This window comes from Dermacentor andersoni, chromosome 4 (assembly GCF_023375885.2).
Source record: "Dermacentor andersoni chromosome 4, qqDerAnde1_hic_scaffold, whole genome shotgun sequence".
In the NCBI taxonomy this organism is placed as follows: Eukaryota; Metazoa; Arthropoda; class Arachnida; order Ixodida; family Ixodidae; genus Dermacentor; species Dermacentor andersoni.
The window spans coordinates 67,611,914-67,636,987 of record NC_092817.1 but is presented as its reverse complement, the minus strand read 5'-3'; the positions used below and the strand labels follow the sequence as shown (position 1 = coordinate 67,636,987).

General features: G+C 47.7%; 1 protein-coding gene across 1 annotated transcript; it reads left to right on the top strand.

Annotated features, from left to right (window-relative positions):
* Positions 1–2,378: 2,378 nt before the first annotated feature.
* On the top strand, positions 2,379–24,861 carry LOC126536241 (uncharacterized). Its single transcript, XM_050183134.2, has 4 exons — positions 2,379–2,723; positions 20,158–20,596; positions 22,531–22,670; positions 23,409–24,861. The coding sequence occupies exons 1-4, from the start codon at positions 2,721–2,723 to the stop codon at positions 24,516–24,518; spliced, it is 1,692 nt and encodes a 563-aa protein (XP_050039091.1). The 5' UTR covers positions 2,379–2,720; the 3' UTR covers positions 24,519–24,861.
* The last annotated feature ends 213 nt before the right edge of the window (positions 24,862–25,074 follow it).

The following is a 25,074-nucleotide window of genomic DNA, read 5'->3' as shown; positions in this document are numbered from 1 at the left end:
ACCGAGTGTTGAACAGCGAGGGTCGTTGGGCTCCCCAATTACACAATTGTCAGAAGCGGCCACTTCTCCGAACTAGACAGCCTGGCTCCCTGGTAGCTTCTTTCGCTCGTTAGCGGGCTTCTCATTTCAACACTTCTTCACGGCAATCATTCATCGATTCTCTGTCTGTAATTGATGGGTGCTGGCTTGAGACAAAATAGGATAACCTCGCCTTCCTTTCACAACAGCTAGCGATGGCGACACTATTTAATATCCAACACTGTGACGCAGAAGGAGACAGCCGTGTCAGCCTTCCCTTTGCCAAGGGCCTATAAACCGCTTTGCCCCGAAGCGTCACCACCACCGTTTATTCCCGCGTTTGCTTGCGCCACTACACTAGCGTGACTCAGCAGAGCCGTCTTACAACAAAGGGCCGAAGAAGAGGGCGTTTGATTTATGCGGAACATCGCTCGCGCGTCGTCCCTGGCGGCGCCTCTGCCTGCACTGCACACACTGCGACAGCCCTTCCAATCCACGCTTTTTGTTCCCGACGTGGCTGACGTGAACCTGTACCGTAGAATTGCTTCACCTTGCGAAACTTAATCACAGAGGCCAAATACAGGCACGCAAAATGTACAGGCATGTAAAATGAAATCCTGTAGTGTTATTCACTCGGTTGATGCGAGCAACGACATGGTTTTCTTTTTTTGAATCGGAACCGTAAACAAGAATGGTAACTAAGAGTTGTACGACTGGCATCATTGCCAACGACATGTTTCTTTTTTCCTTCTACCGACTCTTAAAAAGTATAGTAACTAAGGGCTTTAAGAGTGGCATCACTGCCCGCAATGGCAAAATTAGGACGTGATGGTGAAGCTTAGATGAAAGAAGCGCTACACCCCATGTGTAACGCCCACTGTAAGAATACCAGTGTTGGTGGCCACGGGTGGACATCCTTAGTCATGAAATTGTTTCGTGCAGTGAAAGAACTTCTGGTACAGCGTAATATCGCTAAAGAAGTGCTGTAAATAGCCCAATGAAGTTTCGTACCAGCTATCTTATTTCGTCCTTCACCCAGGCGTAAACGAAGAAGAAAATAGAGGTCTGTTTCTGCTTTAAGATGCAATAATAGAGGTAAATATAGATATGGAGAAGGCATTTTGGTGAAAGGAAACAAATGGTTGACGACCACTGCATATAGACGGAAAAGTTGACAAGAAGGATTATTCCGAACAGTGTTCACATAGCCGACAATTCAGTACATGTATTCAAAGCAACGCTTGACTGTCACCCTAAGGGAGAAATATTGCTAAAGTCAGTAAGCGCGGGTAATCCAGTCTTATGCAAAGTACAAAACACAAGAAAAGTAAGCTATGAAATGACAGAGTATAATACACATATACTGTATGAAAAGAACTCCTACATTGCTCTCGGTGAAGGTTACTTGAGGGCAATTGTAACAGAGGACACAGCAGTTTTCGCCCCGTTCCTCTTAGATTATATCGTCTGGACTTTTCCGGCTAAGTTAAAGGTTGTCGAAGAAAGCAGTGAAAAGGGTGCGTGCGCGCATGCAGCGTGCACGTGAGCTTAAAGCCGTAAGTAGACGCGACACCGAAGGATCGGGGCGCACGTCTACCGACTGATAAGCAACCACGGGGGAATAAGAGGAACGCTGCGGGTCCGTGGCCCTGGAATGCTCCCGGCGTGAGACGACCACATGATGGGTCGACCGGCGCCCCGTCGCGCCTAACACGGCGTCCGTCCGACCGGGCTTGCCACAGGGATGCTCATCGCGACGGCGACGACGAAGACGAGAGGCGCCCGCGCAGAGAAGAAACGCCGCACATATCTGGCCCCTCCGCCGCCTCATCTTCGGCGCCAATCAAGCCGCCGCTCGCCCAACACCGGACAGAGCTGCCGGGTGCAAAAGCTCACTCCCTTACCATCCGCACCCCCAAAACACACACACACACACACACACACACACACACACACACACACACACACACACACACACAAACGCGCGCGCGTGCTACCCCCCTCCCTCTCCCCTTCTCAAACTTACCCCAGACCACTGCCCAGACTCATCTTCTCTCGGTCCTATGCGCTCCTCTTCCTACCCGTCCCGTGCTGCGGCTTGCTACCTGGGCGCCTCAGGTGGGGCATCTGAGGAGAGAGCGGGGTTTAAGGCGAGGAGGAAGGGTACGCTCGGCCGGAGCTGTTGGTTCGTGATGGTGATGGTGGCGGCGCGGCGGCACGGACGACACAAAACAAAGCGCGAAAAAAAGAGAGCCCCGTCGGGGCGAGGAAAGGGGGAAGGGGAAGTGCTGTGGGAGGGGGTGGGGGGAGGAAGGAAGGGTCGTCCGTAAAGCCGACGTGCCATCCTTCGGAAACGCCAGTACAAGCTGATCGCGCACGCGGAACGTGGGCCCGGTCGCATCTCTACCGTTCTCTTCTCCACGGTCGAAACACCGCGGTACAAAAAGCTCGTTGGAGCATTTCCTGATCGAGCCTATAGGAGCCGCACTTCCAGTCCGATTCGTTGCTTTCAGTGCGGACAAATATCTCGATTACATCTCCGGAAGCAGTTGGTCAGCAGAACCTCCACTTCCAGGGCTGATATCACTTTCTCGTCTCCGCTCGAGGTCCTTCTGAATTGGCCGCTGACTGTGGTTGACCCCGGATCCTTGCGGAATCAAGCTAAAGCTCAGCCAACATCCTGCCTGTTTGCTTCATTCACCATGGTAAGTACTCGTTATTTATCGCATGCTGCGTCTACGCCGAAGTAACCGGCTTCAACACCGCGGCGTCCGAACGGTGGCGTAATTCTCGAATTGGAAATGACTCAAATGGAAAGAAGTTTTGACGCGGAAGGACAGGTCGATCACTATCTGTCCTCGACGCGTCACTTTCGCCACTTAAATCACCGGGGTCATCTCATGCATGAACTCATACGGCGCAACTCCCGTGTAGCCATTTCACTTAAGTCCGTTTTTCTTCCCCTTTCTTAAGCTGCGCTTAGCTTGTCCCGAGGATCCAGGATCAGATGTGAACACCCCTCATGATATCCCCAGGACAATATCTAGCTGCTCAACATTTTCTGCTCGTGTTCACCGACTTTTTTCTTTTCGAGAGAGAAAAGTTACAAGAAGTAGGCGACCGCGAGTTATTCAACGCGCCGGCAACCTGCTTTTCAGAATTAGCTATGCATCATACTCATTGTCAGCTGAACTGAACTCATTGCAATACAACAACACATATACAAGTCGTCCGCACTTGCCATATTCGACGCCTCCTATTCCTACCTTACAGCTGCCAATTTTCCGACCTTTTCCCTTAGTCTCATTATTTGTCTTCGGAACCACAATTCTCTTCCCTTGGCAGCAGTTCAGTTACTCTGGCACCCCCAACCTAGCGTTATGTACATCATGAAGCACATATGGTTCAAGCAACAACAAAAAATAATCAACTCGGGCAAATCAGATCCTTTGGAAGCTGAATTGCTGCGGCGACATTGCCACAAAATTCGAGAGGGAATAAGTGCGATACCGCGAAATTAATGGACAGCTGTGCAGAATATGGCCCTGAATTGCGCTAGATAACTGGCATCGACAACACTGTGCTTGCGAAAAAGAAAACCTCCGGAAGTGCGCTACAGATAAGACGGCACCGACCACATTGCGCTTGAGAAGGCGAAAACCCGGAGGGTCGAGGGGGACAAGGTGGTAGCTGCATTTAGTTGCTTCCTGTAGTTGCAAGTCCTTTCGCCTTCGTTCCAAAGATAACAGCTTGAAACACGGAGGCGAGTGGCCACCCTCGTTTAAAATTCTGCTCGCGTGCTACGCGACCGCCTCGGCGCGCGGGAATCTGAAAAGGAGACGCGCGTGGGACGCTCTCCTTTAGCGTGCCGTTGCACAGTTCTGTAAGGTGCACTTAGGTCAAGGATAGGTAGTGTGCTGCCTGTCTCAAAACAACAAACTGTTGGGGTGTGCGCACTGCTGCGCATTGATGCCAGACACGCGTTGTTGCTGAACTAAATGACATGATCTTTTGCATAAGCGTCCATTGTGTTCTATGCTACAAGAGGTTACTACACAGCGGTGGGTGTTAAGTGTTCGGCTCTCGATGTGTCTATGGATCATCATCAGCATAGTTACGCCCGCTGCAGGGCAAAGGCCTCTCCCATAATTCTCCAACTACCCCGGTCAATCCCGGTGTCCATGGGTAAGCGGAGCCAAAATGTAGTCGTATCCAAGTCCGCTGGACATTGACTAAGCAGAATAAATGGGAAATATTCAAGTACGACGTTAAGCGCGTAGATCCAGGGAATCATTCAGCTATTGTCTCGTATTGGGGTCAGATGACTCTACTTGTGGTGGCACTTAAAGGTGCTCTTGAGTGACACCTTTGAATTTTTTATGAGTCTTTCTTTCCCCCTTCGATATCTAAGCTAAGCATTTCTTTCTAAGGTTTGTAGCATTAACATCCTGTCCATTAGTGTATACACACGTTCTTTTCATTTCCATCTGCCACACACACAAAGAAGAATCAGTCGGCTTGACTTGTTGCCCGTATTCCTCTTGCACCTTCCCATTACCACGCTACTCTTCGCCTTTCGAATGACGAGTCTTCAACTGCTTGTTGGACGTAGCACTTGCGTACTACATGTTTCCCATGAGCAAGCCATACAAAACATGCGACGCAATCTTGTAAAATAAGGGCGAGGTTTTTGTACCCAAATATTTGTCGTCTCGTGCACGCTTACATCGCCCTAGCGCGCACAGAAAGCGACATCAGAGGTATAAAAAAATTGAGGTGACTGGGCAGGGGCATGGCTGTACGAGGCGTAAGGATACTACCACTACTGATACTCAGAAAGCCACGAAAGCGCTCTTGAAATACCTCATGTCTACAGGTCTTGGGAACCGTGTGTAGACTCGGTGCGAACCTTCCACTGTGCGCGAAACTGTGGTCTCTCTCTCTCTTTCATCCCCATACTCTTTTTGCTATCTTCTCTCTCTTTCTCGGCCAGAGAGCACAGTTGTCGCCAACTGACGGCGCCCCACACTGAAATATTTTGCACTCGTAGGAGCTGATCGCGTTCCGAAACGATAATCGTCACCTATCTCGCGCGCACTTCCTTTCCTTAACAATGTACGCTCACTAGTTGTCAGCTACGTCACCGCTTGTGGTTCGTGACCTCAAACCACTAGGAGCGCCGCGTTAAAGAAAGAATGGTACTTAAGATAGATCACGAATATTGCTTCGCGGCAAAGCAAGCCCCCGAAAGGTGCAAATGTTTTTATAAAGGGAGCCCCTTCCGTCTTACAGCCACCGAGCAGTTACGGTGCTTTTGGCCGACAGCGCAGTTTTTCTTCCTCTTGCATGTTTGAGTGATTGCACGTGGTAAAGTGTTCTTCGTGGTAATAATTTCTAAGGCAAATTAGTATTTATTCCACTAGTGATTACTCCAGATGGACTCCAAATAACCGTACTCGCCCACCTTGACACGTTGTTTAACTCACCTGAATTGTTCGTAATTCATTAGGCTGTGCACATTGGCTTTCATTAAATGCTTGCGAACGCACGACTCAAACTCGTGTCGCAAACATCTCGCAACTTAGTAGAAACGCGATGCTCGGTGCGCACGAGAAACGTTTCTACGCATAAAAAAAACTACCGTCCTACACACCTGTGCGTGTCTGGCCTTAGAGAAGTAACGCATCAGGTGTCGGTAGTCAATACGTCACATTAATTTCATGTAGTCGGTCAAGCCTGCACGCAGCCAAATCATGCACGGAATAGCAGTGATCATACGCATACCAATGTGAACCTTGGAAAGGCACATGCCCAGTGACAGAATAGTAATGTTATAGCACTCTTCAGTTCCCTTGAATAATTTTCTATCGTTCTTTTCTGTTTTTTAAATTACTTTTTTCTCAATTTATTACCGAGCTGGCTTTTCTAGTGGTACATTTCTTCTTGGTAGTCTGCTCTTCAGCGGAGTATTTTTCCTTGTTTACATCAATAATGAAAAAAAAAAAAATATCAATGGGATAAGAACTCTCCGTATGATTGGTGTTCGAACTCCACCTGAATGGCCGCAGATGCATGCAGCAGTTCAGTTCAGCCTGTCAACATCAAGTAATGAAATTTATACGTCCTGAACTGCCTGACTAAAAAAAGCACGAAAGTATTGTAGGAGATAAAAAAAAAGCTGTTCAAGTTATGATAACTTGAGGAGAATGAAAAAGGCTTCCATTTCTTTTTTATCTTTCGATGTATACGTAGGTGTTACGCAAAACATGTACTGCGCTGTACTTATGCATGCGGTGAATGCTTGCCGCACCAGAATTATACTTGGAGAGAGTGACCTTGCTACGACGTTCTTCCTGCTCATTTTGGATTTGGCGCCGAGACTCTGATCCGACGGTCGCCCAGTTCCCAAGGTCTCAAAGCAGCTAGTTAAACTTTCTGCTCTAACCAGCTTCGCGTGGCATGCCATATACACGGGTGTGCATCAATGATGCACTCCTTCGGATAACTGCGAATTGGTTGGTATACCTACTAGACAACAGTACGGTCGCCGAAATTTATGCACGTCATCATGTGAGAACACCGAGATGTCCATAATGCAACGACCGTGTTGTTATCTAGTAGTTCTCCTAGAAGCACCCACGCTTTTGCCTAGAGCTTTCGGATACTACTATGCGAAGCAAAGATAACACTATTATTGAATTGCTGCTTGGGTTAAAAGGCTACGCTTGTTGCTGCTAAGCACGAGGCCGCGAGATCGAATCCCGGCCACGGCGGCCACATTTCGACGGGGGCGAAAAACACCCGTGCACTTAGATTTTAGGTGCACGTTAAAGAACCCCAGGTGGTCGAAATTTCCGGAGTCCCCCACTAAGGCGTGCCTCATTATCAGAAAGTGGTTTAGGCACGTAGAACCCTAAATTTTAAAGGCTACGCTTGTGAGCAACGGTAGTTACCTGGACACGTAAGTCACAAAGTTTGCAGTGCTGTGTCCAAAAACTAGTGTCTCCTTTGGTCTTACTCTTTGTTTTGCAGCGTGTTGCTTGAGATCACTAGGCAAGAGTGTGAAAGTTTGTACATTTTTGTAAGCTATGGACAACGCTTAGCGGTAATCCCCTCACCTATCCTGCAAAGCATGGTTTTCGGCTACAGCGTCAGCCTTAATAAATCACGTCGGAGTCTGAGCGCAATGGCCTCCCGTTGTGTAGAAAGGTTTCCGTGGTTGCTGTCCTTAAAATCTTACATCACAATTTGCCACGAGCATTTCCCTATTAGGACGCATACTGAAGGCGTCATGAACATATTTTTTCTTTTTCAATTCCCTTTCAGCGCACTGGTAACCGATTCAAACTCCGTGCTTCATATATATTTCATGCCATGAGATGGAAAGTTTTAAAAATACGGCCCGGTGCATTTATGCATGAAATGGCTTAATGAAAAGTCCGGGATCTAACAATTGGACGCCGTCATTACGCGGAATCAAACGGACGCAAGCTATGACAACCGTCATATACACCTCAATTTTCTCTTCCGAGGGCTGCCATTTACTTTCGATATTGCATTAGCTTCTGTGGTGATGAACACTGGCCGCAGGTAGTTGACACCATGTCGTTTTTTGCAGCGTCAAATCGAACTGTCGGTGCTCGTGCAGCAAAGCCCATGTCGAGCCAATACGTGTGGTAACATTTCATCGCAATCCTCAAAATATTTTAACAGATGAATAACTCGAAACACAATCTGCACCTGCTTCCTGGAACCAAGCGGATGACTTGGAAGAACCTAGTTTAGGTTTCCCGTTCAAAAGACATTGGGAAAAGCTTTCAATTAAACATTCATTATTTTGTCTTTTTTTACGCTCGGCTTTTCATCTCCTCTTACAAATTCAAGTGCGTTTCGTGGTATACATGAATGCACGCGGAGCCATGTGTGAAGCTCTTGTGACACTCGGCGCGTGTCACGCACAACTCATCTGCACTAGTTAACAGGAGTGCGCAAGCTGAATGGGTCTAGCGTAAATCTAGTGCACGTAGATTCGTTGCGAAACCTTTTGGGCAGAGTAAAGAAAAAGAAAAGAAAATCGTGTAAGCAAGTAACACGTTTGGGTGGGACCTTTATTTGTGGTGTTTTGTAGGCTCCATTTTTGAAGCAAATCAGAGGGCGCACGACGATGAAACAAATTGCTTAGAAAAGCTGAGTCCATCCCGAGTTGTTCGCCTTTTCCGAAGCAATATTTGGCACGAAGATAACAGAACACCTTGAGCAACAACGATTGCCAAGACAGGAAGCTATGTAAACAAATATCTGGCTGTGACTGTGACGGTGTAATAATGAGGCAGCAAAGACGAGTCTCTGTTGCACGAATGTCCGTGCCGCAATCGTGTAATGGCATATTCCTTAAATATATTAATCCAACCTGCTTCAGAGTTACCCGTGCTACGGTGAACATTCTGTGCTCTTTTGTTGGAACGAAAATGTGCCAAGGGTGGCCCTCACGTTGCAGTGAGTACCACAGTTGTATGAACTTTCAAGTGCATGCATAGAACGAAGATTACGACGATCTAAAAAGCAGAAAAAGGCCAGAAGGTCGTGTTGAAGGAATGCTATAGCATAGAGCCTACAGCTATGAATTTTATTCCTTTCATGTTTAAGCACCCGAATAATACTTAGCCATCAAGAGTGCAAGCTTGATTGCGCCGCTTGAACCGCGAAAGATGTCTACTTAAGCTGGCATTGCAGTATATGTACTCGCAATAAAATGTGCGTATGTCTGCGAAGGGAGGGGTGGGGGCTAGGGCACTATGCGTACGTCAGCGCCGTTGGGCATTTTCAGCGTGCATGTAGCAATTGTTATCGCGCCTCATCTACATTTCACGAGCGACTTCTGCGGCTAGGAAACGAAGAAGCACAACACTCTGAGTTTCTGCCAACGAGTGTGGCAGGCGCCCTGCACACTCGAACGCGGGCGAGGCTGCAACTGCTACATCCTTACTGCGCTTGCAGCAGCGCGCACAGTGCAGAGAGAGAAAGAGAGAGACAGCAAAAAAGCTTCAGAGTAACAGCCGACTAACGAACCAACTGTCGGCAGGGCTACACGGCTATGTAAGATATCTCTGAGCAACGCGTTGCAGACAGGACGGAGGCCTTCCTCCGTGCTTGTCGCCTGGAGCGCGCACGCTTGCATGTATTCATGGCGATCTCCGAATGGCCCGGGACGTTGCTGCGCGGGCCCAGGAGTAGGCAGAGGCGCGCGGAGGTAACCCCGCTGAATGGTGGCGAGGGCGACCTGTTTATCTCGGGGCGGCGGCCTCGCACGTACAGCGCCGCGGTCGGAGGTCATTACCAGAAAACGCCGAGCGCGAGCCGCGGAGCGTTTCCGCGCGCCGCCGCTGAGCCTGCGACCGCAACGGCACCATTTGTTAATAAGCTTCGAGGTCATTAACAATTAGCTAAAATGGAAAAGCTCCCCTGTAAAAAGGAGGGAATGCATCCAGCGACGTCTCTCCAGGGGAAGCCGTGGGGTGAAATAATTCACTAACCCACGTTGTATCGTCAGGGCTGAAGGAAAATGGCGTCGCTTGTTTGGTTCTTGCCTACGCATTACGCCTCTCTTCCGTTGTCTTTTACACACGTGCTTGCAGTATGGTAACAATGACTTACGGCAATGATCCTTACCGTTTTGTCTTCCTCGTTCCCGCAAATGAAAAGTATGACTTCGCCATCACTTCCGTCAGTATATAAAAAAGGGGCGTCTTTTATCGTACTTCAGGCTTCCGCTAACGGGTAACGCTCGACGTGACATCAGGGCCGGGATAATGTTACGATTATATTCCAATGCTACTTATCGCGTTCCATCAACAATTCGAACTGCGCCCCGCTTGCGTTATCAACGAAATCGGCTGGTCATGAACAAGTGGGCGATAAGAAAGGAATAGGAAAAGAGCACAAGAAATATTTACATTATACTAGCCGAGATGTCGGACTAGTGGTTCTGACACACCAGAATCAATTCTTGAGTCATTCTTTGCTTACCTGATTCTAATGTGCACCGGTTACTGCTACCTAAGCCCGTGTCGACTTTCGCTTCGAAGCTCCGAGCAGGTTAATTCTGTCTCTACCGACAATTATTGCACGCGCGCAAATGAAAACGTCATCAATAGATCGTGACGCTTGTCGTAAGAGAAAATGTCGCGTTATGTAGGTGTCAGCATTTGCAGAAATGAATTGGCGCAAAATTTTGATGATTGTTCTCACGATATTTAGCAGGACACATGGGACGTCAGATGAGACCTTTGGTTCACTGCGCAGTTTTTTAACCAGTTTGCTCAACAGAAGCACACAGCAACTTTGTCGAAGTGGGGGCACGTTTATATCGCGCACCTGCGATGACGCAAGGCTAGAGTTATTTTTCGTATGGTGCTGTCACTTTACGGAAGACAACCAGCGCAAATTTAATTGCCCATCAGGTGTCGGTATCTCAGGAAACGATAAATTGTTATCTAAGACCACACATGTTAAGAGTCGTGCACAACACGCGAACGTCAGCCTTTGGATACAAATTGATGCATGTCAGGCATACGTGACATAATGCCCAGTGCCCCGTGAGAGGTTGGAATACCGTTGCTAGTCAACTTTTCCTTTGATAGAATTGATTCATGTTAGGAGGACTGGCGTTTAGGAAAAAAAGGGGAAAGTACTCCGCTTCTAACTGTATCACTAATGTAATGACCGTGAGCAGCGCCATATAGGCCAATGGGAGATCGGAGAAAATGAGATGAGGGAAGTGGAGAAAGAACACCCACTGGCTAGGGTGCTTGAACGCGCACCTCCTCTCCCGCTCACTGTGCGGGATGAGGTACAGAGTGGTGTGCGAGAAGGATGTCGAGGTCGAGGCCCCCCAGCGCCGGCTGGAAAGGGGTTTACGTACGCTCTTAGAGCGCACGTGGTCATGGGTAGTTGCTAAGCGAGGAGCCACCCGCCAAAGAAATCCTCCCGTATGATTGACGCCGTAAAATTCTGTCTAAGGCTTCGAAAGGGAGTGGGACCGGCACGAAGGAAAGACACCGTTCACCCCTCGAGGGGGCGACTACAATGGAAACGAAACAGGCCCATAAAAAAAGATTTTCCTTCCGTACAAAGCGATGCGCGGTGAAACGGCTGCAAAAGGCTGAGTACTGCTGCATTGCATGCTGCTTTGCCAAGGGCCATATTTGCGGGTGAGAACAATGACGCGTGGGTCAGCAAAGGCGACCTTTCTGAAAGCAAACTCGGACGTACATATGTCACCTGCAAACCGGACAATGAAAAAGCTTAGTGGTCAGGCTGTCAAATTTAAGTCGACAGCTGAGACGGCGCGAAGTTATGCGTGGTGCTCACGGCTTTGCAGGGTGCATGACCGCAGGGTCTGGAAAGCAGCGCGAAAGTGGTAGTTAGCAGTGAAAGTGGAAGTTAGCAAAGAAATTCGTACACAACATGGGTGAACACGCCGAGTCCAGTTGTTCTCGCATCATACTTCTTACTTCTTTTTCTTTAGTTATAGTGGCCGGACATCGACCGCACTCATAGGTATTGCTACCTGAGAGTGTTTGTCACTGTCTATACGTAGCACCTGTCCTTGAACGCACTCTTCGTCGCCTGCACAGCCGTTTCCTCCCCGGGCAAACATGTTGTGGGTTGACAATGACATTTTGCACGTGCGGAGCACGAAGGCTTGGTCGAACACCCTGTGACGCCTTCCACAAGTTCAAATTGCTTGGAGCGAAGAACGCTTAGCATCAATAGAAGAATATGGACAGGTGAGAAATACCATAGATGATGTAGGTGCACGCGCCTGCAGACGACAAGTGGCAAACGTTTATAAAATGACCACGCACTCAGCATCGGGCAATTCCTAAGACAGCTTGAGCTTATTTGGAAGTTGCAGAAGAAAGCGCCACCAGAACGGATGACATCGTGTGACACATGAATGAAAACTCGCGCCCATGTTGACTCATCTCCAGGTCTCTCCGAGACAGCATGCCATTCGCGTCTACCTGCTCTCACGACTTCGTGGCAGCTCGCCAAGCGTTTCTCGTCTGTCAAGCGCCCAAGGAACCTTTGACAGCAACAACAAGAAAGTTGGCGCGAAGCGGGGGGGCCAGTAATAAGAATCGCGAGGGGTAATGACTGCGATAGCTGGCAGGAAAGGCGTTTATTGTGATTGATAATTAGCGCATACCTTCCTATTCTATCCCACAATTGTACTACGTTTACCACGGGTGTATTAAATACAAGATAAAAAAAAAGAAAAGGATTTCACCGAAGTGACAAGCTTTATAATTTTTTTGAAGGCTGCATCAGGAAAACACACTTTCAGAAATCATTCGTTGAGTATGAACACAGTATGTTTGATCAGGTACAAAAGAAACGTATTGTCTCTGCAACATGAATGCATGAATTCAGTAACCTGTGTTTCCCTTGATGTTGGGGCCCAACAGAGATATGTAAAACATAATAAATAAACATTCCATTATGCAAGAGAAAACACACTTTCAAGGATGCTTTGAAGTGTGACTCAGGGGAGCAAAAGAAAGCCAGGAAGGCATGGTATATCGTTCCACATGCGCATAGATACTTGGGTAATACAAGTGATTCTATACATTAATACTTATTCTTTGTCTGCGTTTCAGCCATTTCCTTTTTTCCTGTCATCCAGAAATAACTGTAAGCGGCGCCGCAGCGCAGGAACTAAGCAGGCCGGGCGCTGCTAGCCGCAGCTGGCTTCCGCAGAGAAAGTACAGAGGCGTGAAAGTCAAAGTGCAGCCGGAACACATTTGACCCACATGATGGGCCCGCGTTTTGCCCTCAACTATAGAGATCAGGAATGTATGTATGTATGTCTACCCACAAAGGCGCGTGCGGCAGTTCGCTCACGCGTGCAGCGGCAAACAATAGCAGCAGTGTAGCCGCTATAGGTCATTACCCGCCTCGCCGAGTGGTGTGAGGCGGAGAATAAGAAGGCCGGGCCGCTGCCGGGTTCTTCTTCCGCGCAGGTCGCACTTTTGTTCTCCTGGACAGCCGGGAGCGTGCAGTGCCCAGCGAAGCCCGAAAGAAAGGGAGCGCGGGCGCGCATTGCAGAGTGAGCGAACGCGTGCGGCGAAATGTATCAAGCACAAAGGAGAAGATGCAACAAGCAGCCATGGTTGAAATATGGGCCGCTCGCAAGAATCATATGCCCAAGGTGCCGGCGTTTGACACCCTCCTAACTGCTGCCTTCTAACTTCCACTGCGCGTGCCGCTTCAACGGCATGCACAGGTGCGTGGTCGATTGTTTGACTGAGTTCCGTCAGGTCGTTACACACAGCAGTCGAAATGTAGATCAATATTACACCTTGATTATGCGGCGATTTCGCTTGTGATCAAGATCCCCCCTTTGTCCTCGATAATGTTTGGTTGTAGAATTCGTAAATGTTCTGGAACCTAATATTTATGCTTGATTTGGTCTGTGACCGCAGTTCAACTTCAGAGTGCGTGGCTTGTGGGACACAGGTATGATATGATCGGGTGCCGCGAGCAGTCGTCAATGCCCAGCTAGCTACAAGTAATTCGCTTTAACACCTGGAGCGCACATCCATTGTAACTTTGCATCAGGATATATATGAATACACGTAAGATCTTGACCACCTTTCCTGCGGAGCCTCCTGCTCGAGCAATCACTGGTGCTTAATAGCTGCGGTGTCTTGTATTCATTCTGCCATGAATAGGACGGGCTGCACACAACCTAACCTCTCCCTCTTTGCACCACACTTACTATGCGGAAGGAAAGAAGGAAGGAAGCTAGGACGGAAAAAGTGGAGAAGGAAAGGCAGGGAGGTTGTCCAGTTTAGCTCCACCGGTTTGCTACCCTAAACATGGGACCGGGATAGGGAAAAGATACAGTAGCATCAGGGACACTGCAGCATCAAGGACACATTTTAGTGAAGCAGAGACAAGTCGAGTATTAGATGCTAAATTAGGTCACCTTCATAACAAGTATATAAGGTCACGGTTATCTGAGTAAACCGCAGACTTGTCCATTCATGGTGCATTTTGCTTTACAACAGCCAAAAAGCCCTGTCGTGATCCGAATTGAACCTGGATCAAGGAGCTTGTGAGGCGAACACATTTGTTCCCAATGTAGCCGATTATCTCACCCAAAGTTCATGCTCTCTGCGTTACTGGCAACTTCCTCGTTCACATTGACAAGTTGAACATATAATGTAAGATTTGCAGGAGAGCTCATGAAGCAGACTCGTCTTTGCTGCCTAATAATACACCGTCTTTGTGAATAGTGTCCGTGATTAGATTCTTTATTTCGCTTGCGTGTTTCGACGCTTCCTATCGGTAGTTATTGATGATTGTTAGAAACTAGTTAAAGCCCATTGTTGCGCACTTGCATCAAAGAAAATTCAAGGCCGCGCGTTGTATTAGCGAATAATTTCTGTAGGAAATACATTCAGATCCGGCGCAAACAAAGGATCAAGGCACTGAGAGGATGATCAAGAGATTCCGGGTGAAAGACAGAAACATTGGATCCTCCACCTTACATACATTGTCATCGATTGTAATATCGCACATTAGGTGTTAACGTTTGAATAACTCCTTGTTATGTAAGATATCTGATTTCCAGGCGAAGTGTTGGAAACGTGAGGTAATCAATGTAGTCAGGAAGTCCAGTACTTTTGGCCCTCTGTTTTGGGAGAGCTTTCAGAGCTAGAGCTGTTGTGCCTTTATCTTTATCGGAACATTAAAATAACCTGTTCATTTTTTCTGTTTGTCGAAAACCAGGACATCTCTTACAGCGTGTAGCTTCTGTTTTGTTGCTAAACTCTCTGTGTAAAAGAGTTGTCAAAATGTACCCGCTGTCTCCTTTGTGGCCTCACATAGTGCATCATATAGCTACACTACTGGGGTTCTTTCGCGATTGAACGTTTCCACAATAGAACTACACCGTTGCCATTCGTAGAGCACGATACCGCGGGCCCAGCAACAGCTACCTATTTTTCCTGTACTTCTCTAGAAGCGGTAGTGATGCGCGGTTCGGTATACGTGGCTACGTGCTTGCACTGTCGGAGCACCACATGGTAAACCTATGGACGTGCATGCGCGCACACGCACACGCACACACACACACACACACACACACACACACACACACACACACACACACACACACACGCACACGCACACGCACACACACACACACACACACATGTGCAAGAGCACGCCGAGTACAAGGTAGTCTGAGGCCCCAGTCCGCGGTTCGCTGGCCACGGACGCCGGCACCGCGGCAGTCGATAACAATGACGGAGATGAAAAGGACAGGCTGGGCCTGCCAAGGTCGACGGGCCGTACGCGACCCGCGTCCCCAATTGCGCCCCCGCCGCCGAGAACTTTCCCGTACGAGTGGCACGTTCGGGCCAAAGCTGCCGCGCTAGGTGACCGCTTGCGCGTGCAGGGCTGGCGAGGAATTTCGTAGGCTGCCTGCGCTGCCCTTCGCCAGATCGCTGCTTGTCACTTTCGTTTTGTTTCCTCTGATATATACGCAGACGAGAGAGTCACTGATTCTAGTTGCCGTCATGGGTTATTTGACGAACAGGCGACAGTGTGCAGGCTTCGTTAGGTATCATCGGCCTCTTTGTTCAAAACAGGCACAAACAAGGTTTTCTTTTCTTTCGATCTTTCCCTGACTGAAAGTGCGCAGAGATTAAATAAGGACAAGTCATTCTGATTTGCATCGAAGCAGTATAATGGCAAAGCGGTGAAAACTGATGCGCAATAAACAAACAAGAAAGCTAGTCACCGTTGGGTTCATTGATGGCGTAGGTACAGCAGTGCTGGCTTGAGTGGCACTGAAGCAAACGTTGAAGCCGAGCATCCCGAGCTTACCTGGTTGCCTTGCGTATTAGTGAGAAAAGGATATTCTTGAAGCTTGCGGGGTGTCAGAGTTGGCGCGTGTGAGATACGCAGCTGTCTTGGCGCGTAAATCGATACTACCCTCAATCCTGTTGATATAATGCCGTATTTTCACTGTTATTGAGGTGAATCAGTGGATTAAGAGCGTCACAGATCTTTCCAAGGCACACTTCGTGTCCGTCTGGACTGCGTCGAAGGGTGGGCATGTTTGCATGGACTCGTTACCGCTAATACAAAAGTTAAAAAAAAACTGACATGTTTCAACCACGGTTAAGGTTTGCAGGTAACGGCATTGAAAAATCTTGACTTCTTTATTGAAGTGCGATATTCCCCGCCATGCAGAAGACTGCACTAGAATCATAAACACGAGTCATTAAAATGAAATTATTTGGAATACACGATATATCAAAGGACAAAATTTTGTCTGGCTTACTATATACATTGCCGCGGCTTCTTCGAGGATGTGTTCAAATGCTTACCAGCTTAAGCATCTAACGTTTACTTGTTACTATTCATAAAAATTGCGGGAACCTTTATCGCAATTATAAAATAAGCTAGAGCCACTAGCTAACATATGCCGTAACTAACGTCATTGATCCCTTTCAAAAATTCGACGCTCGTTGAGGTTTACCGCTATGAATGCGCTACTGACACTTACATATCACGCATTAACTGCTCTAACTATTGTGTCGTGCGCTGTAATAATTTTCATAACGCCATGTATGAAAGTGTGTTTGCTTTTATTTGTCCTCTTACGACATCGCAATGCTGCTGCTGCAGGCAGAAGGCATTGTTTAGAAAAGGAAGAAAATAAAGTTTGTTGTACCTCAGTGTAGTGACTCAGTGGCCGTGGCGTTCCGTTGCCGAGCACGAGGTCGCCCGCTTGATTGCCGGCAAATGTGGTCGCATTCCGAGCATCGCGAGTCTGTACCAAAGCTCGCTTACTAAAATTCATGTTCATGATGAACAAATGCAGGAGGTGCAAACTAATCAGGAGCCCTCAACTACAAGATCCAACATTGCCCCCTGTGGCGCTCTTGTATGTAAAATCTCACAGAATGTTAAACTTATGAGGTCCTTAGTCCAAAGCCGTGGATTCACTTCGGTACATGAGGTCCTCGCTCGAGACATGCCCATTACTGAGACCAATTTGAAGAGGATACTCACTTTGCTAGCGCAGAGTAGCAGGCCCACAGGATACGTTGCAGGAATGACAATGGCAGCACTGGTCATTTCTGGTTCACTTAAATTTAAAACACATCGTGTTCCAGTCTCTTCACGGTCTTTGTTGTGTTTGCTCGTAGGCACGCAAGATACGGCTCCCGGTTGGCAGGTCCGGGAACACAATATTATTTAGTGACAAGCAGCACACAGGTGTTTTCGTAGCGATACGCATATACCTTTTAAGAAAGCATCGGCTACATCTGAGAATGATGTCGCTTTCGTCTGTCTTATTTAGCTGAGCTGCATAAGGCCCCAGAGCAAGCCTTGATAACGCAACCATAATCTTAGCTATTATTCTTCCTTAACGCGGAATAATCGCACTGTAACTAGCGTCGAGTAAACAGTCGAGATTATTTGGCCCCACTGCGGTTGTGATCTGACTTAGTAACGACGGCCTCATCCTTGCATTCAAGGAGCCCTTCGCTTACCACTCTTAGATTCATCATGCAAATAAGAAACGTGCTAGCATTCCACGTGGCGCCCTGTTTGGCCCTCGGCGCGTCAAGGCAAACGTCCTAAATGAAGCTGTTCCAACCAGTTTCGAAGGAAGAAAAAGTGGGATCTAAGCGAGCGCTGTTCTTTTTTATTTCCGCTTTGAACAAATCCGCACAAAAACAACATGATACTTACTATGCACGAACGTTCTGCAGGAATTCAGCGTTTTCTAGTGATAGAGGGTTTCCGTGCGGAGCAAAACGAAAGCTTTGACCGTAGTAGCTCGAAGATGCGATGTGTCTAAGGAGCAATCATTGAAGGAACATTGAAGTCGATAGCGTACAAGTCGTAGTTGATTCTGAGGCACATCGTGTAACACGATGATGAGACACAGTTTTTACGATGGCGGTGTATTTTCCTGTTAGAACAACCTGCAGACAAATTTTTTCTACCTTGTGCCATTGGCGTCGTTCATTGCATTTAAGATGACACTGGAGAAAGTGCAAACCTGGATGAACAATATACGGATCTGTTTAACAAAGTTACCACTGGGCAATTATAAGTGTCCGTTACGTTCTGTTCTGCACTTACATATGTACATAAATGGTGACATTTACGTTTGATTCACGGATTGGCATGTGCGTTCTGGTTTCTGTCCCACATCCTGTGGCACTAGGCTTGTATACTATAGCATTGCACATCGCACATTTCATTGAGAGCTTTTCATTTGGCTCAAGTATCCCCATAAATACAAGGAATCCAAAGCGTAAAAGAAGTATTGCGGAACTTTATTTGCGGTTGTTGCCATGCTGAAAGCTGGAAAGCTACGCTTCATGCAGCGTATCTTTCCCGGCTGGAGCTGGAATTTTCTTAGAATGATGTGATCTAAGTATTCAGTTTGCTGTGACCTTAATCCAAATTTAAGGAGCACTTAGTCATTGAGTTTGCAGAAAAGAACTGATTGCTGAAGTGTCATGATGTAATTTATTCTCCTGTTTCATTAAATGCGCGACATTTTACCAAGGCATTTGAGTCATCCTTCATCTTGCGCAGCCAAAACACTGGTTCGCAACGTATATACCCCTTCGATCACACTGGCCCAGTGGCAAACAGTCACTTTGGTCTATCGAAGGCTAGCCACTCCACATGATCTTCACAATCATCCGCCTGAATATATTCGCTGCGGCAAAAAGACCTCTCCGAAAGATCTTCTATATTATCCGTGACCCACATCAACGGAACTCATGCTATGGCACTGTGGTTTCAAATATAATCACTTCATCTAGTTTCTGTTCGTTGTTTTCGGCTTGTATTTCCTTTAGACCAACTCTGTTCTCAAGTATAGGTTGAACTGTTTATCACTGTCATTTTCTATGCCATAAACAATGTTTCGCGGGCCATTAAAAAAGCACGTGCCAGACTTATAGAACAAAATATACCTTCGCGAGATTCAGTTCACTGATATCACATTGCTTTGCAGTCGAAATCTGCAAATTCTGCATCCCAACATTTCAGCTGGGCGAAGGTCGGAAGCAGCATTAAGCTGTTGATGAGTAGAGTTCAGCAGGATGCCAATGAAGCGAAGTTCATATCGTCTGTAAAAATGTATAATATCTCAGTATGGCTTCACGCTCAAGTAATGTCGTTGTCATCGCCGTATGTCATCGCCGTATGGCATCGCCGTATTCCGGGTATGCAGTTCAAACAACTCGTGAAAGACTGCGTCCGTGTTGTCACAGTAGGACTGCGCCATATTTGTCTACTTATCTCAATATTCTGGCATTCTTAGAGCCCTGATATAGTCTATTACTTTATGCCCTGATTGATTACAAATTGCATAACTTCTTTTGTTACCCTATTTAAATATGAATATCGTGATGCCGGTCGAACAGCCACAGATTGCGACTTCAATTCACTATTGCGTAATGCATCAACAGTGACTATAACCTCACTAACGTTGATCAACTTGTCAAAAAAGTCACAACACGTGTTTCCGGAGCTGCTGCCAGTGTAGTGCAGCTCTTATAGCGTGTTCAGCTTCATATTGCTTTGAATATAGTCAGTTGAAGTCGGCTAGTAGTACAACTGAGGCAACTAAAAATTTTTCGCATAATAATTCAGTTAAAACAAGACCAAATGTTTTCTTCCTCACACTATTCAATTTCTCTGTTTGAAACCTCCGAACAACTTCAGCAATTCCGACGGGGGTGAACATTGCAGGTTCGAACTGTAGTACTTTTATGCTTTGAGTCATCATGTTGCACAAAAGCTTGTGACTGTGACTGTGATTGTGGCAGAGTACAGTAACACATGTGTTACTGTACTCTGACGAAGGCTGGTCCCCCACTCGAAGACGTTAAACACGTTTTACTTCCAAAAAGTTCGTCGTCGTCTCCTGCACCCGACGCACATATATATATATATATATATATATATATATATATATATATATATATATATAGATAGATATATATATTCGTTCTAAACACTCTTGCGTGCAGGAAAGTTAACTGGAACCACCTATGAACGCCCTGATTTTTCTGTCCTCTTTAGGGGTCGGCCAAGCTAACGACAATGGCGTTCCTGGTGTGCGTCACCTTGACATGGTCGCTCTCCCACGCGGCGCCGGTTATGACACTGGTCGGCTCCTCCACTCAAGTGAGCATCCACGCCGTCACCGATCCTAGCCCCACGACCGCCCCCTCCGACAGCAGCAGCGCCGTCTTCAAGGCGGAAGTCCAGAGCGGTACCGAGGCCGCAGCGTCCACGGTCGGAGCCGCCTCGGCATCCGTGACTACAGCCCCCACTTCCGCCGAGTCCACGGTGGCGGTTTCCTCCTCAACCGAGAACCCTTCTTCTCCCCCGGAGTCTGCTTCGACAGCTGGCACGGTAACCATGGCGGCAATGGAAGCCGGCCACGAAGACATGTCCGTGAGAGTGACCGCCACCTCTGGCCCCGAGACCTCGCCGGTGGTGTTGGCGGCCAGCGAAGGTAAGTCTGATCGCTTCCAGGTCGAAATGCACGAGGGTGAGCAAATTTCTGCCCTGGGCTCCAATAGCGGTCAAGCAAATGATAAGTAGAAAAACTCAATCTTTTAACCTTTTATATATTCAAATGTTGTCTTGAGCTCTATCGCCACTTGTGTGGTGCGGAACGAGACGACAGCTTTTCCATCGTGTCAACATGACATCTGATCTGGCTTCCAAAGGGGCAGTGAACCTACTTTGTAGATTACGCAGACAGAGGAAGCAAAAGCTGATTTTACACAATGGGGCACAGCCAGATTAGACAGCTAGGCCGGCAGTAAATCCCTGCTAATAGCGCAAGCCGATGAACAGGATGATGATTGTATTTACTAAAGTAAATCCATCTAAATATTCTAATTTAACCTCACATTTTTGTGTTATCTCCACTTTTTAATATATTCTGACTGGAGACGGCACTTACCCCAATCAACGCGCACTACTCCAATTTTCACGCGTTTGCACACTGGCTGATTACATTAACTGTACTGGCTGATTGTACTTTTCATACGTTGAAAAACATGTCTCCATCTCTCATGCATTAGAGAACATGCGCTGCATCTAAGCATCGCAGCTCAATAACAATATCTTTAAAAAACAATCAGTTACAACAATCAACAAGTTACAATAAGTTACACTACAGTTAAATTTTAACTCGATTCCTTCTAAGCACACAAGCAATCGTCCCCCTATAATATATATGATTTGTCTAAAGCAGAAGCATTCTCGGAAGTTATTTTCTCCTACGAAATGCCGAATACTTTAGCTCTGAATGTGTTCCTTTAAGCCTGTATTCCCGGTCTAAGAATCTCGCGTGTTTTCTCTACTTGGATGTCGACTTGAATTTTATGAGGCGGAGTGGGCTTGCTCCTAATTCATGCACCTCATCGCAGCATGTATATTGTAATGTTGTGCAAGAAAGATTTATATTCTCATTCCCTGTGCACTTAGCCTGCCTTCCATCCCAAGGCAACAATGCGCCGAAAATCCCGTTGTCGATATCTCTATGCCATAACAGACATTTAGAGTAGGAAGGGATCAACAGAGGCAACAGAAGAAAATCCTCAACTTGGAGCAACATAGTGAAAAAAGGAGAAGACAAGTCTCCTTGTAGAAACACTGGCTCCAGGCCGAAGTTTCTCTTGTTTGACTAGTGTTGACCAATTCAGGTATCAATCTCCCAGTGAATCTTTTGTATTGTTTGTTTCCGTCTCTCTACATATTTCGTACAAAATATAAATGCAGGCGCCAACAACTTTGTTAGATGAAGTATGCGCTAGCTATTTTGAAAGGGAAGTCCCAACATTAGCAAAGTTTTCTTATCGATTCTTCAACCAAATCACATTGTTCGCTTAAAAGGTAATCTTTACTGATGTAAGTTAATCGCTCTTTTTAAACCTGTTGGATAAGCAACTTTACAGCTCTAGAAATTACAGCACAACAATATAGCCCCCATCCCTTCAAAAAATAACAGATAAAGAAAAGCTGTAAGCAAGGTACATATGCCTATGCTTTAAATTACAGCTTGAAAAAAAGTAATTTATGCTGGCGGTGTGCCGTATAGACATCGATGTCGATTGTTTCTAATTGCTATCCCGGCTATACCAGGAGCTAAGCTCTAGATGTGGAGGAACAGCACTCATGGGGTTTGTGATTTTAGTATAGAAGACAACTTATGCCTAAGCACCCCAGGGCACTGTAGCGGGAGCACCACTGGCTCACCACGCCTATAGACCTCCGCAGTATAGCGTCATCAACCACCCAACGACGCAGTCGACAGCACGCATACAACCTGCCTCGCTTGTCTGTTTCGATCATGCTTCATTCTATTCGTTGTTGGTGCGTGCCCTTCCACTGTGGACTGTTTGTCTCGTTCTAATGACAACCGTTCCCACGTCGCAGAGCGGTCTGACGAGTCCAAGTCCGCGACGGCCACGGCGGAACAGCCGGGCAAGAGCGACGCGACAACCGGCACGGACGGGCCGACGCCGGTTACAACGGCCGCTCGCCAGGAGGAAGCGGAAGGCCGATCGGGAGATCAGGTAGGGAAGGAGAAGACAGAATAACGCACGTTCCTACTGCGACTCGTTGTCATGCATGCAAGCAGGAAGCAACAATGGCCACCACTGGTCGTGAGCACGCACGCACGCACGCGCCCGGCCGCCCGCCGAGTCGGATCAAAGAAACCCAGCACGCACCTTCGCCCGACGATTATGATCAAGACAAGCAAAGGGATGATCACATAGCCGCATAAAAGGACGTGTGTCCCCCAGACGCTGAAGTAACGCCAGCTGGAATATAATAATTCACCGCGTTCGCGTCTGAGGTCGCGCACTGAGTAGAGTGTAAGGTCGTATTCAGGGTATTCATGCGTCATTTATGTACACGAATAAGCGCGGTCATCGCTTATAATAAATTTCCTGGCATCCGAAGGACGCAATAGCGTGAATTCCGATTCCATTCGTCTTTTCAGGAACGGCGGGCAGCATATATAACACGCGACCTTCTGGCTCGCAGTTGTTTCGCCACTTAATGATTGCGCGGCGGTATCATTATTGTTGTCGCTAGCAAAAAGCTTGGAAATGAATCTATTGCGGCTTGAAAAACTAAACGTCGCTATTAACGAAGCGCTTCTACTATTACTTTGAGCATTCGTATGTTTCAGCGAAATTGCTTTCACGAGCATTGAACCGTTTGGTTAAACAAAAACCCCAGAGCCATAAGTCATTCAACGCATTTTATTCATGTTATTTTCTTCATTGGGCTTGTACATTTTTCAGAGCACAAACTCATCGCCAGTGACAACCCCCGCGGTCGTTGCCGAGGCAATGGAGAAGGCATCGGAGACGTCACCAGTTCCGGTCGCGGAATTCAGGGAAGACGCTCCAACCACGGAAGTTCAGAGCAAGGATACGTCGGCATCATCACCCACTGAGTCAACAGCCACCGCCACCAGCACAAGCAACGCTCAGGAGGCAACCGCGAGTCCGAGCTCGCAGGCTTCGACCGAGGCATCGTCCGTGAGTACCGAAGCTGCGGCTGCCGCTGCCACTGCGCACGCTGCCGTCGAAGCCCACAGCGAGACACCAGTCGCCGTCACAGCAACAACAGAAAACGCGTCGCCATCCAGCCCTGCCAGCACCACGGGATCACCGGCGAGTGCCGAAGCCAAGGCGGAGCCCTCGGAACCCGTCCAGGCTGCGTCGTCTGTGAACGAAACCAAAGTGGAAGCACCCAAATCTGTCGTCGACGCAGCGGCACCGGCCGTCCAGAAGGCAGCCGACACCGAAGGCCGCTCTGAAACCGGAGTCCCGGTGACCACCCCTGTCCTGGAGACCAAGCAGGAGAACACCGAAGAGAAAGCGTCGGTGACGACCACCGTCGCTGGCACCACAGCTCCGGCTTCGACCGAGAGTTCCACAACCGCAGCGACGGAAGTGGCCGCGCGAGCAGCCGCACAAGAAGAGCAGACAAAAGGCAGCACGCAGGTGGCTCCTCATAGCGAAAGCACCACCGAACCTCAAAAGACGAACGACGCCGCCCCTTCCACAGTGAAACCAGCCGTCTCGGAGGCTCAGCCGACGACTGCGGCCGCGGTCGCCGAGGCGATGGAGTCCGCGGACAAGGCTAGCGTTGAAGTTTCCAAGCCCACAGAGATGGCTTCGTCCCAAACCGCTGAAACCCTGGCAATGACCACGGCAGGTGCTCCGGCAGCAGCAGCTATGAGCGAGGTGGCAATGCCGTCTTCGACGAATGGATCGACAGAGTCCAGCTCAGCCCCGGCAGCTACTACCGCAGCTGCTGTGAATGAAGAGTCCTCCACTGCTTCAAAGGTAGTGACGACGCAAGCAGCGACGACTACCGCTGCGTCATCGACCACGACTGCGTGATTGTCAAACTGACTTTTCGTGCTTGCTTCAACAATTCAGTACACGGAGTTCGGCCACCAAATTAATTCGTGAAGGTGTGTTCTCCTCAGCTAAGGAATTTGGTCTTGAAAAGAAGAATGAAAATGTTCTAAAAAAATATGCGCTGAATATTTTGCTGCTTCAACACTCCTCGAAATGTACAGTCTTTTTTCTTCTCTGCCAGCTTAAAGAAACTGTCCTTGACAATCACGATGATTTTTTAAATCTACTTAAGCTGAAAAAAATAAACTCGTGTTAGGGGGTGTTTTGTTCCTATTTACGGAACGCAGTGTGATTGTTAAATAAAGATGTGAGAACCAAACTATTTTTATTCTTATCGCTCTATTTCTCACGACGGAAACTTTAGTCCTGCGGGAAGCGCGGTTTGCATCATATAGCCACTGTGTATATGTAAAGAACATATCCGACCAGAAGTAGGTTACTGTTGGCCACGTATTGAGGGACTTGAAGCTGGGTGACCTTACACTGCGTAACCCTTCATGTAATTTCATTGAGTTACGTATACGTCGTGCAGCTG

Coding starts and splice junctions, on each gene's coding strand:
- LOC126536241 (XM_050183134.2), top strand. Junction 20,597..22,530: donor GGTGTTGGCGGCCAGCGAAG/GTAAGTCTGATC, acceptor CCCACGTCGCAG/AGCGGTCTGACGAGTCCAAG. Junction 22,671..23,408: donor AAGGCCGATCGGGAGATCAG/GTAGGGAAGGAG, acceptor TACATTTTTCAG/AGCACAAACTCATCGCCAGT.